The sequence below is a fragment of the Podarcis cretensis genome, assembly GCF_951804945.1.
Source record: "Podarcis cretensis genome assembly, chromosome: 2".
Classification (NCBI taxonomy): domain Eukaryota; kingdom Metazoa; phylum Chordata; class Lepidosauria; order Squamata; family Lacertidae; genus Podarcis; species Podarcis cretensis.
Genome location: NC_137171.1, coordinates 70,298,817 through 70,312,442, shown reverse-complemented (window position 1 = coordinate 70,312,442; position 13,626 = coordinate 70,298,817). Strand labels below are relative to the sequence as shown.

Here is a 13,626-nt window from a genome sequence, read left to right as displayed (position 1 = left end):
GAGGGCCTTCTCGGTAGTGGCACCTGCCCTGTGGAATGCCCACCCACCAGATATCAAAGAGAAAAACATCTACCAGACTTTTAGAAGACATCTGAAGGCAGCCCTGTTTAGGGAAGCCTTTAATGTGACGGACTGTTGTATTTTAATATTTTGTTGGAAGCCACCCAGAGTGAATGGGGAAACCCAGCCAGATGGGTGGGATATAAATAATAATAAATTATTATTATTATTACTACTACTACTACTACACTTGTGTAAGAGTTTTGCTCTGCTGGGAGACTTTAAAAGCAATATTGTCAAGAACGTGTCTACTTTAAGGAAAATGTTTCTTTTTTGTTCTAAATATATCAACACCAAAAACCATACACAAGTTTGCTGAAAAGAAATTTATTTAGCTGTATTTCCATGCCATCCATCTCTATCCTGGGTTTAACAGTTCCTGGTGCCTCGGAGGAAGAAAAACTAAGAATACATGCAGTGTGGCATCATAAAAGTATCTTTAAACATCTCTCTCCAGGCTAGTGCAGATCTTCACATCCACTGTTATTCCAGACTGATACTCCAAACTACTGCATTTTTTTTAACAACAACAAAAATCTAATTAAAGTGCAACTTGTAGGCACCAACTCCTGCACCTACAGCTTTAAACTATTTACCCTCACCGTTCTAATAAAAATGGGCTCAGCTTTCAAAGCTAAGTTCAGACTTCAAGCAACACAGATTTAAACTCTGCCAGTTGTTTTAATATTACTTTCGGGTCTCATTCCAAGGGAGTTCAAATCTCTAAATCAGATTCAAGATCCCTGTTAATTATCCATACCCCCATTCTCCCATATTACAGAGCATTTTTAGGACCATTACCTAAAATAGTTCACCTAGTCAAGTTCTGATGTGTATCTGTAACCTTAATGAGTACTTGCAAATGCTGTGAATTGTCAGCAACAGGGGAAAGGATTACTTCAAATTTCTTGAATAAAATAGACTGTATACCTACATTTAAAGATGTCTCAATGATAGTTACTATTCTACCAGCTTTCTCAACCTGCACAAAGTCATGGTACTTTCTCCATTTTCTACTCCTTCACAATAGATAAAGCAGCTTAGCTAGGCTTTCTAACACTCAAAAGCAGCAAGCTGCTATCATGTACCTGTCATAAAGTATGAATTTCTTCAATACAGTGCTGTCCCAGTTTTTCACTTGTGTTATTTTCATTAGGGAACAATACACCTTATTACTTATCCCTTGTTTTTTGAAGAGCTACACTGTGTATTAGTACACAGAGGGCCCAAACTCCACCTTTGTTGATTCAAATATTTTCACCATTGCATTTCCAACCTATTTTAAACTTTTCTTCAAAATAGCAGTAAGCCAAGTTTCCAGCATACTTCTCCCAACTTAAATTCCATCCTTCCCATTGTCAAAAGCACATATTGGGCAGTGGGAAGAGAAAGGCAGCTCTAAGACTCCCCCCCCCCCGCAAACTGATGGATTGAAACAGAAAAAAAGACCTAGATTTATCTTGAAGTGTTTTAAAAATAGCAACAGCTCTCTGTGTACTATTTGTGATACACGCTGTATCTCAACAAGCAGAGCTATGCATGGGGAGAGTGTAAACCATCTTGCTAGGAAGGATCACTGCCAGTTAACGCTCCCAGGAAGAATCCTAGGAAGTTGTATGTTGCGAGGAGTACAGAATAATGTGGCTTGGCTTACAGTAGACATAAGATTGCTCTCCTCTGGCCCAGTGAGCTACAGTCAGTTCCCAGCGTGTAGCAGCTAATACTGTTCACAGCAGAAGACCATTCCTGCCAGCATATGCCACCTTCCATCAAGCATTATCCCAATAGCCTATTTTCACCAGAACATCTCCAAGGCATGCCATTATCAAAAGATTAGGCGTTTTCCATCAGCTGGGCTCTGCTCCATGGGACAATATGGACACTTCAGCCTGCACAAAGAAAGATCAGAATCAAAACAAGGCCTTAGAATTCTCATTGGCAAGTAGTCCTACCAGACCACTAAATCAGATAAGCAGGAAGGTGACCCAGACCCATACTTCCAGTAGACCAATAGCAAGTCCTGGTGTTTGGTCCACTACCTCACTCTCTTCTCTGCCCTGTTAACAAGTCTGATTTGGCCTTGGGCTTGCCAGTTACCAAGAAACTACAAGGAGCAGTGCTAAGGTCCCCCTTACTGTAGCAACTGCAGTATGACCTAGTTACCCAGCAGAGGGCAGCAGACACAGTGAAACCAACATGTAGTCCCAAAAAATAAAATGGTAGTGAGAAACTGCTTCAAGATGAAAGGGACTTCCTGGACCTACCATATTTTTCGCTCTATAAGATGCACCCAACCATAAGATGCACCTAGTTTTTAGAGGAGGGAAACAATAAACATGAAAGCAACACAAACCCTCTTGAGCGAAGAGGCAGGAGCGTTCCCGCTGTGCCCAAGAGGGTTTGCGTGCCTATCCCTCACTGTTCTGGCTTCGGGGATAACTGCACAGCTTGCATTCATTCCATAAGATGCACACACATTTCCCCTTACTTTTTAGGAGGGAAAAAGTGCATCTTATAGAGTGAAAAATACGGTACATGGAAAGGAGATGTGTGGGGAATCTAATCCTGTAGGGGTGACAACAGCATTTCACAGGTAGGAGACCCTGGATACTTCAATTTTTCAGGCAAGAGTTCATCATCCACAGTCTCCCAGAATGGAGGAAAGTAACAACAGTTTGTGAAAACCACTCACTTCCCTCCATTGATGAGCTTGTTAAGGGCATCTCGAGAAATAACATGCCCACAGATGAGCTTGATAGGTGGGTTAGAATCAGTTGTCTGCTGTCGCAAAATGGGACATGCAAAGACCGAGTGGTACCAGCATTTCATCCCAAGCTCAATTTCAATCTGATAAAACAAGCAGAAAATAATTAGGCCCATGACCTGGTTGTTACAGTTAACTCTCTTTCACAAAAATATCCCCACCCTGCAGCCCCTGAATGGGCCAGGCACTCACAGGCAGCTCATCTTTGTGGCTCCAGACACCCGTGCACTGTCTCTGCTCAATCACAGCCTTGATGTTCATCAGCACTGGCAGTGCTACACATCCTGCAGCAAAGCTGCCGAGAGAGAAGGAGGGAGGAGATAGCTCAGCACTGCTCAATCCACCGCCAGTCCCACCCATAACAAGCTTTACCTGACACTCAGAGGTGACTCCACCGAGAGACCTAACAGGGCACAGGCATCACGAGTGAATATCTCACAAATCTCAGTCCACTGACTCTCATCCAGAAGATGCCTATATGGAGAATTCTTAAGGCCCAAACGCAGGTACACCAGGCTGCCCATCATCACCTGGATCTCTGCAGATGACAAATACAGGAAGCAGCACTCAGGTAAACATACTTTTACTAACGGGGCTGGCCTGTTATGGAACCAGTTATTGGGAAATGGTTGATACCTATGACAATGACCAGGCTGAGTCAACAACTCCCAAGACTTCCCCTACTAAAAAGGGAAACTCCAAACACTTTGAAGCAACAAAATAGGAGCCCATTCTATTGGGTGCGGCAAGGCCCAGAGAAACAGCCTAAAGGCAAGAAAGCTCCTCCCAAGGAACAAGTAGCAGAGTAGGCTTCTGGAAACAGCCTCACCTTGCTGATGCAGGTGAGCAAAGGGCTGGAAATGGCGTGCGTAGCTCAGGGCCTCTAGCTCCTTGCCTGGACCGCCAGCAAGGAGCCTGATGAAGTGGAGTCGATGCAGCCGGAACTCCAGATTGCTGTTCATTTCTGCCAGCTGCTGTCGGTGGAAGACTGCCCAACTGAGCAAGAGACAACACTGCTCAATGCCATCATCTACATATAAAGCTGCCCTTAGAGTGGGTGCTGCTCCAATCCAAGGTACATATTTGTGGACGACCTGGTCTGAGGCAGGTTGCAGCAGCATGCTGTGAGCTTACAAATTCAGGTATCTTATTACAGGAATACCCTGGCCTTGTGTAGAAGATAATGAGTGAAAACAAAACAAGCAGAACTTCTCAGTGCTTGTTGGAAGAGAAAAGATGGCAGACCCATAGAGTGGATAGGCTCACTGATAATGAGGAGTGTGGTTCCCCCAATAGCCCTTGCCATAGGCCCTACTTCAAAATCATTCTGCTAGGACTCTGTTTCCTCTCCCACTGTACTTCCTAAGAGGGGAAACAGAATATAGCTCATCATTCTTACCTCAGAGCAGGCTCCAGATCCTGTTTGTGCAGAGCTTCCAATATGCTGTTAAGTTCCAGGAATGGCTTTTTAAAGTCTACATCCACATTCACAGTGGATTCCTGTGGAAGGGCAAGCCAAATTAGAACAAGGCTCAAGGTAAGATATATATTCCCAGAGGGAAGCTGTCAAGTACATATCCATCCTCTGCAGGTTGGATAGAACAGGCAGCAGAATAGGCAGCTTGTTGTACTTTGCAGTGGAACTGGCTGGCAGGTTCAGGCTTCTGATCCTCCTGCATTTGTAAGCAAGAAACAGAGACCTTTCCTGGCACATCTCAATGGCCAATACCAAGAAGCGCCATAGCACAATGTAGAGATACAACTATCGGTTCCCATACACCATGCAAATAACATTTGCATTTCCAACTCCTCAAACCCCTGTACCTGACACAGTTCCTCTGCCACTCCCAGCATCCCTTGTTGGTAGAGGTGCTCTATGATGGCCAACACCAGGATCTGCTTCTCTTGAGACTCCCAGACCATAGCAGGAACAATGCCACACAAATCAGCATCAAAATGCTGGAACAGAACAAGGAGTCAGTCATTCAAAAGCACTAAAGAAAGCCCCAGACCAAATAATATTCCAAATCCCAGAACAATAAGTGGCTTTCCATCAGCACTGAGTACAATACAGTGGTGCCCCGCAAGACGAACGCCTCGCAAGACGGAAAACCCGCTAGACAAGAGGTTTTGGATGCGCTTCGCAAAACGAATTTCCCTATGGGCTTGCTTCGCAAGACAAAAATGTCTTGCGAGTTCCTGCGAGTTTTTTCCCCTTTCCCCCCCCCCTTTTCCTAAGCCGCTAAGCCGCTTATCAGCTGATCCGCTGATAAGCTGCTTAACAGCTGATCGCTAAAAGCCACTAAACCGCTAATAGCGCTAATCCGCTAAGCTGTCAATGGGCTTGCTTCGCAAGACAAAAAAACCGCTATACAAAGAGCCTCACGGAACGGATTAATTTTGTCTTGCGAGGCACCACTGTACTAGCTGTCATCCCATATCACTATGAATTTGGCAGTAGCTACAGACAGGTAGAGAAGTATATTGAAGTTTTGGACATAGTAGTGGCAGCCATATTACACCCCATGCAAGTCTTTTTTTCAAATTCAGGGGCATTCTTGTCAGTAACTTGTTTCCAGTAATTTAAACAGTCTAAGAGAAAAGACGACAGGCAAGCAACAGAGCTTAGGAACCTCAATAAAGCTTGTAGATCACGGATGCGGCCCTCAACCTAATTTCATTCTGGTGGCAAGGAGAAAAAGGGAGTGTCCTGCCCAGCACTATCATCATGTAGCCCCCCCACAGACTATCCATGAGGAAACTATCAACAGAAAAAGCCCTACTCTTGTTGTTTATGAACATCATCAACCCGGAACTGAGGCTGAATTCAGAGCAAGGAATTGGATAGGTAGAAAGGCTTGTTGTGTGCTGGAGAAATGTGGATGCTCTTGATTTAATAGCAAAAGGAAAGCACATGGGTTAAGTCTTCCTCTCCATAGATACTGATGGAGAGGGACCCTAGGCCCAATCCTCAATTGAGGCAGGAGAACTTCCTTCAATTTCTTAAATGATATATCAGACAACAGCTGAATTACTGGTTTCAACTCCAAAAACTTATTCATGATCTGGGCTTCCCACAGTGCTTGCCACTAGTTCTTCATCTTTGAGTTTAAAAAGGGGGTATAGTCATTTGATGGAACTTATGCATGTTGGAAAGCAAGGTGGGTTGCCATCCTGGCAACTGCAGAGAGATCACATTATCATGGCATGAACAGAGTTTGCAATGGTTTCTAGTCATGTTCACTATCAAGGCTTAAATAATATCCCTCTCCTTGGCAACAGTCAAGAAAATTCTCACAAGATTCAACTCTGATTCTTCTGCTTAATGTCCCCTGTGCTTTCACTCCTAGCCCTGCAAAACCAAAACTAATCCCATTTAAACTATGTCTGTGAAGAAGAGAAAAAAAACAGGAGCCACCCTTGTTTAGCCAATACAATGCACACATGTGTTTACTAGAAATACTGAACTCTGGACAATCTAATACAGTGGAACCTCGGGTTGCGAATGTGATCCGTGCGGGAGGCACGTTCACAAAACACAGCACCGTGTCTGCGGACGAGCATGACGCAATTCGGCGCTTCTGTGCATGCGTAAAGCATGATTTAGCACTTCTGTGCATGTGCAAGTGCCGAAACCTGGAAGTAACCCATTCCGGTACTTCTGGGTTCGCCGCATCTGTAACCCGAAAACACGCAACCCGCAGCGTTTGCAACCCGAGGTATGACTGTATTCTTTTATGCTGAATTCTAGATTTCAGTGTTAACACAGAGGAAAGACACTGGTTCTGAAGGTTGGAAAAACAGGGAGACATTTGTGGGCCTGAGTAAAATCAGGCAGTGTGGATATAGTCAAAGCACAACACAGGAGAGAAGATGCACACTGCACTAATCCATAAAAGACCCATGTTTCAATAATGAGCTCTATATAGGATGATGGAGTATATGCAAGAAAAACATTTGCTCTCAAAACTCATCAAGTTTTCAGTTTTAAATGCTTGGGTTCCCACCTTGCTCCTGGAACCTACTCACCCTATCGATTGCTTTGCCCACACGAGAGATACTGCTGTGAATGTCTTTGTGGTCTGAAGCTAGGTTCTGCACTGTGTCTTTGATCTTCTTACAGCATTGGGACATAACCAGGGAGAGAGTAGCAGACAGTGGCGTTCGTTGCAAGGCTGCAGGAGAAGCAGAAATTATATCTTAGTGTGGGTGCCAGTTCAAGAGTATACAGGTAACTCGCATCTTACACTTATTTTACTTACACAATTGCAGCTGTGTGCAGGGAGGTATTTAAAAAAGTAGTATAAACAGCAACAATTGGGAAACACTTGCCTGTGAGCACTCCAATTGGAGAACAGCCTTTACCAAAGGCATTATGGGCTTTGAAGACACTCAAACTCCGGATGCAAGGGAGAAACGTGCTAAGAGAAAGGCATGCTTGGCAAAGCCACACTGTGATCAGCTCCTGCCCGAAATCCAATGTCCCCACTGTAGAAGGACATGTGGATCCAGCACTGGCCTCCACAGTCACTTATGGACTCATTGTTAAAACCGTGTTTATGGAAGACAATCTTACTTCGCTACAACTGACCGCTAAGGAAGAAGAATTATTAAATACATGGAGAGCAGGGGAAACCCACTCTCCATTTGTTTATTCTCCACCCATCCACGCAAGGCTGTGATCACCGACTTACCTGGCTTTGGGAAGGCAGTGCTAGGGCTCTGGCAACATCCTGGAGCCCTCACACCCAAAGTTCCCGGTTTTGGACATTTACATGTGGACTCCCAGAACTGAACCATCATGTAAGATGCAAGTTACCTGTAGTCTATAGAGCAAGACTTCCTCATTGCTTACAAATTTGATCTGGAACAGGTAGGAATTAACAGAAGCCAACAGTTTCCCCCCAGATCTTAGTCTTGGGAGAAATTTATGTTCACCAGTAAGAGAACGAACAGATTATGGGGCTATGGGAGGGTGGGATCTTAATTTTATCTATTTATTATTACATCTATCCCACTTTTCTTCCAAGGAACTCAAGGTGACATACGTAATTCTCCCTCTTTTCTTTTTATCTTCAAAACAACCCTATGAGGTAGGATAAGCTGAGAGATAGTGACCAGCTCAAGGTCATCCGAGGAGCTTTCATGGTCACATAGGGATTTATATACTGGTCTCCCAAGTCCTAGTCCAGCACTCTAACCATGACACCCAGACTGGCTTTTCCCACTGCTTCTAGAGCAGGAACACTCAAAACCAATTCTAGGAATCTTGCTGCTTTCAAATAGATGATATATAAATTATGGTATAATATGCTCCAAGAAAACAGGAGAATGTTCTATAAAAGCAAAACACACATTCAACCTTTTCACTAATCTATTAGTAACATAAACAACAGCTTTCATTGGTTAACACAATCTTTGCTGTGCCAATTTATCATCATTAGTCCTAAGAGAAAACCTTGGTTCTGAGTCCTAAACAAACAACTTTATTGATAAATTCTGGTTCAGCAAACTCATGCCAAAATTTCCCTTTTGTCAGAGATTTCCTTGAAGTTTCAATGTACTGATAGTCTCCCAGAGACACTGTTCCAGCAAACAAAGAGGTAGAGGTAGAGGTTGAGGTTGTAAACATCAACTTCCCTACCAAGATGGATCACAATCTACCAGTACTGTCATTCCTGAAGATATTTCAGTACATCCTCCTCCACAGTTACTTCAGATTTGTGGGAAATTTGTATCTTCAGGTCAATAGCACTACCACTGATACCTGAACAACTCTACATTATGCCAACGTATACAATATTTATGGCCGTCTTCGATCAACCATTCTTTGGCTTCTGTTTCAAAAGGTTCGAGGACTTCAAGACGGTACAGTGATACCTCGGTTTACAAACAGTCCTGTTTATGAACTACACGGTTTACAAACTCCACAAAACTGGAAGTAGTGTTCTGGTTTGTGAACTTTACCTCGGTCTACAAATGGAAGCTGAACGGTGGAAAGGCAACAGCGGCGAAAGGCCTCATTAGGGAAAGTGCACCTTGGTTGAAGAACGTATTTGGTTTAAGAACAGACTTCAGGAACAGATTAAGTTTGTAAACCAAGGTACCACTGTAACCTGTTCCACGACTGGTCCAGACTCAGGCTGATGGCAGGGTAAGAAGTTAGAAATGTGTTAGACTGTGTAGCTACAGAATGGACAATACAAGTCCTATCTTAACCCAGAAACATGCTGAACACTGCACTGACCACTTCCTTTAGGAAGTACACAAGCTTCCAGCTACCACAAGGAGCACACCACACGCTCCACTGTCGAGTTACAGATAGGTAGCCGTGTTGGTCTGCCAGTCAAAACAAAATAACAAAAATTCCTTCGAGTAGCACCTTAAAGACCAACTAAGTTAGTTCTTGGTATGAGCTTTCGTGTGCATGCACACTTCTTCAGATACACCGAAACAGAAGTCACCAGACCCTTCTATATAGTGAGAAGGTGGGGAGGGGTATTACTCAGAAGGGTGGTGGGATTGGATGATTGGCAGATAGCTGTGATGAGCCTGTTGACGACTCTTAACGACTGCAATAGGTCTTACAGGAAAAAGCAAGGGGTGACGACTGCTTTTTCCCGTAAGACCTATTGCAGTCTATTGCAGTCGTTAAGAGTCGTCAACAGGCTCATCACAGCTATCTGCCAATCACCCAGTCCCACCACCCTTCTGAGTAATACCCCTCCCCACCTTCTCACTATATAGAAGGGTCTGGTGACTTCTGTTTCGGTGTATCTGAAGAAGTGTGCATGCACACGAAAGCTCATACCAAGAACTATCGGCTCCACTGTCGGTAACTCAAGCTTACAATGCAACCAGATTTGTTCTGGTTCCTTGGACAGGGACTCACAATTAATTCACTTGTAAAATGACTGAAGCAAATGATGCACCCTGTAGCTACATTTCATTGCCTTTGGGGCTCCAGGGATTACAGATTCCCCCACCCACCCACCCAATATATCTGCCAGCTGAGGATAACACTTCACACATTTGATGCATCTAAAAAGAAAAGGAGCAGCCCTGCCGTAATATCAAGTTAGCCTACCTTACACGACAAGGTTGCTGTTTTTACCCCCATAGTGTCCACATGAAGCTAGCCACTCTTAAACCCAAACTGGGCGACCTTGGGCCAGCCACTCCCCTTCAGCCTAAGCTCTACCTCACAGGCTTGTCGTTGTGAAGGACAAAACAGGTCAACCCTCTTGGAAGTACGGGATGTAAATGTAATAAATAATGTGGGTGGATCATTCTGTGCTCGGTGGGGCTTATATTTTCGAACTAATGAGAAGTACACTCAAGAAGCCGCCAGCTGTAGCCGCTCCCGACGCCGCCCTCGACCCTCCCGCCCTTCCTTCCTCGACTGGCCACCGCCAGACGGAGGCCCCCGCGCGTACCTGCAGCGCCCAGCTCCTCCCTCAGTTGGCTGACGTAGCGCAGCAACTCCTCCAGACCTCGCTCGCAGTGCTGGCTGTAGCACAGGAACTTCTGCAGCACTTTGTCCAGCTCCCTCTCCACGCAGGCGCAGCGCTCCATCGCCCCGGCCTTGCCTCTGCCGCGCGCGCCCTGGAGGAGGCGGGACAAGAGCGCCCAATCAGTCACTGGCCCGGCGCGGACATAAAGACCCGAGCCAAAGGGGAAGGTGTGAGGGAGGAAGAGAGGGAACGGAAAGGAAGCCCCCACCAACCCACCCCCGGCCTCCCTAGCCGCTTGGTACTGGCCGAGAAAGGTACTGTGGCAGCCCCTTATGGGCTGGGAGTGTGTATTTCACGGCCCGGAGCGTCCAAACTGGGAAGGCGAGGGACACCATAGGCTTTAACCCGTCTCAGACATTCTCTGGGCGAGACTAGACCACCGTACGGTGGGGGTGGAGAACACAAGCACACCCCTTATATTACAATGGCACATTCCTTTACTGGTCGGTGTGAGCACTGGACGGAACCATTTCCAGGGACAGGCGGGGTGGGGAAGGGGAAAAGAGAACAGCTAACCTGAGAGTCGCGGAATGAGACGTCAATCTTCTCCGGACCGGAACAACAGAAGAATAATTGCTTATCAAGCCGCCTCCTTCCCTGGTGCGGTCCTATATAGGCATAACTGCTAAAGTTCTCTAATGATGGATCAAACCATCCTCATTTTCGGATAGGGTGTGCCTGGAATGAACCATCAACGGGCAACAGCTGGGTGGAACGGACCATTCTTGGCTCGGATGACGTGCAGTGCAGGACTGGAATGAACCATTTTTAGAGCTAATCAGAACCCACTTTTAGTTTGAAAGCCCAACGAAGTGTTTCTGCAGTGACAGATCAGGCAGAGGCTTGTCGGTTTGTGAAAAGTAGCTCATTATCTAAAAAGGTACCTATTAAGAACGACCAATCCTAGCAGGTTTAGTGCTCCAACTGGTGACACAGCCCTGGCATGTTTTGCTATGGTTTTTCTGAAGCATTTCTGTTAATTCTTCAGCTCAAGGTGTCAGAGGTGATACAAACCTTTCATATTTGCTCAAGGAGCATGTCTACGTAAATATTCATCTTGATTGCTGTAGTGAATTCTGCATGGGGCTGCCCTTGAAACTTCACCCAATACAAAATGCAGGTAGCCTGTTGGTTTATCTAGAGCCATATAAGCCCAATTCTGGGAGAGCTCTGGTGGCATCCAGTTACATCTCCAACTTAAATTCAGTGTATTGGTTTTTACCTTTACTGTGCAACCCTATAAACATCTACTCAGTAGTAAGTCCCATTGCATTAAACAGGACTTACTTCCATTGGGGCAAGAAGGGAAAATAAGAAGTATCCCTGCTTTCCATTACCAATGGTACATTCATTTATTGGTGGCTTATATGAAGGCTTAACAACTCATTTCCTATATATTCTTCTAGAGGCAAATCAGCAGTGGTCCCTTACTTTTTGGAAAACACTAGACTGCAGTCCGTTCAACTTTTATGAAATGCACATGGTATCTCATTGCTCTTCTAAGGTTTTCAGCTGGGGCATTACATTGAAAACAATGAGCAACATGTGCCAGATATTTTATTTTCCTTATGCGTGCATTTCTTTTTCAATCACACCTTGATTAAAATTTGATAAAACAGCTAAACACCCAGCTCATGCACAGCAATTTGGCCATTGCTTATGCAGATGAATTGTGCTATGTTTCCACAATGCTAGTACAGCAGACTTGCAGTGGAGCATCAGTACCTGTTTGGGTGCCTCATTGTTGACAAAGACGAATCCACAGGCAGTCCACTTTATAGACAGAAGCTACAGCAGCTGAAAAACAGGAGCTAGTCTACAGAAACCTCTGACCTTGGCTTGTGACAAAAATGTAGTGTCCACATCTTTGCTGGATATAAACCACAAAAGTGGGAAAGGATTGTTGAGCAATGTTCATCTACAGGTCCAGGAAATGAAATAGCAGAACTGACACTAAGGAATGATCCCACCAGTGAAAAACACCAAAGTGAACAGTACATGTTTGTGAGGCTTTCTTATGTCCAGCTGTAGTGGGAAGAAATGTAAAGTGGAGTGACACACTTGTCTCCACAGTAGGAAAAGCTGTAGAGACCAGGTTTCTGGGCTGGGGGCCAAGAAGGAAACACTGCTGTCATAGACCTTTGGAGGAAACACATGCCAAACGCAGGATGGCTGGAGGGGCCAGGACGTCTGAGCTTTCCAAGTGTTTTTGGATTGGAGCTGTAGCACCGCAGACTTCTTTGTATCAGTGGCACCTGCCCGGGCCCCATCGGCTTCCAGGGAATGAATCAGTCCTGTGGAATTCAGGAAACTGGTTTGTCCAGCAGCTCTAGAAGGCAAGCACTACTGCTCCCTGTGACGCCTCAACTCTTCCCTGTGGCATCTGAGCTAGCAGCTTGGTTTCTGGCTTTGCTGCCAAGTTTTGGTGCCGCCCTCTCCTGGGTTGCTCCTCAACTCTGCACAGCTCTAATTGATGGGTGGAAACCTGCTTTGGGGATTTTGGATGAGGCGCCAACAGAGCACTGGACTGGTGTGGGCACAGTGAAACAAACAAGGGATTTCAACAGCCGGCTGTCCGACAAGAAAAACAAGCCAAGCCTCTGCAGTTTCCTGGGACCAGGGAAGTCCAATTCAACTGGAATTGTAGGAAGCACGTTCCCAACCAGGCCTAGTATTTTTATGCAGCCTGGTGTTCTTATGCAATCTATTTTGCAATTTCTTCATTAATTTCCATTCCACCATTCACTAACCCGGCCCTTTGGCTTGTGGCTTGGACATGAGCCAAGTATCCAATAAATACATTAGATTTCTAGAGGTGGCGGGGCCACAGTGAAGCTCAGCCAGTTTCTCAGGCTAATAAATTAAATTGCTTAGCTGCTTCAGTTGCAGTATAATTTAGAGAAATTTTTGCAGGGAAGGAAGCTGTGTTATATAAGACTGGATATCCCACACCCAGCACAATATTTGGTCATCAGATCTGTCAAATCCTCTACCAGCCAGCAGATAATTATTTTGTTTTCTGCTCTTGCTAGTTACACTGTACATTTCCTGAATTCAAATGGCTTGGGCATGCCAAACTCTCTGTGCTCACCTCACACTTTTCTTGCCAGTTGGGTGAGCAAACGCTGTTCTAAAGCAGGAAGAGAAGCTGCAGGATGCTAGAAACCACAATCAATCCTTTCTCCATCATCTCAGATTGCAGTCCAGATAAAGGATTATACTGACTTTCCACCCTTGAATTCAGAAAAATGCTTCAAGAAGATTCCCTCTTATCACCACCCCCTACCT

General features: G+C 45.2%; 1 protein-coding gene across 1 annotated transcript; it reads right to left on the bottom strand.

The window, feature by feature from the left end:
* Positions 1-371: 371 nt before the first annotated feature.
* RMND5B (required for meiotic nuclear division 5 homolog B) lies at positions 372-10,993 on the bottom strand. The gene is made up of 10 exons (XM_079967650.1): positions 10,855-10,993; positions 10,261-10,429; positions 6,854-6,999; positions 4,649-4,783; positions 4,224-4,324; positions 3,654-3,820; positions 3,197-3,362; positions 3,017-3,119; positions 2,753-2,907; positions 372-1,949 (listed from the first exon to the last, which is right to left on the bottom strand). Exons 2-10 carry the CDS (start codon positions 10,397-10,399, stop codon positions 1,886-1,888), a joined length of 1,176 nt encoding a protein of 391 aa, XP_079823776.1. The 5' UTR covers positions 10,400-10,429; positions 10,855-10,993; the 3' UTR covers positions 372-1,885.
* Between the last annotated feature and the right edge of the window lie 2,633 nt (positions 10,994-13,626).

Coding starts and splice junctions, on each gene's coding strand:
- RMND5B (XM_079967650.1), bottom strand. CDS start 10,399: ATGGAGCGCTGCGCCTGCGTGGAGAGGGAGCTGGACAAAGTGCTGCAG. Junction 4,784..6,853: donor TGGGCAAAGCAATCGATAGG/GTGAGTAGGTTC, acceptor GTTCTGTTCCAG/CATTTTGATGCTGATTTGTG. Junction 1,950..2,752: donor AAGCTCATCAATGGAGGGAA/GTGAGTGGTTTT, acceptor TTCTTTGTGCAG/GCTGAAGTGTCCATATTGTC.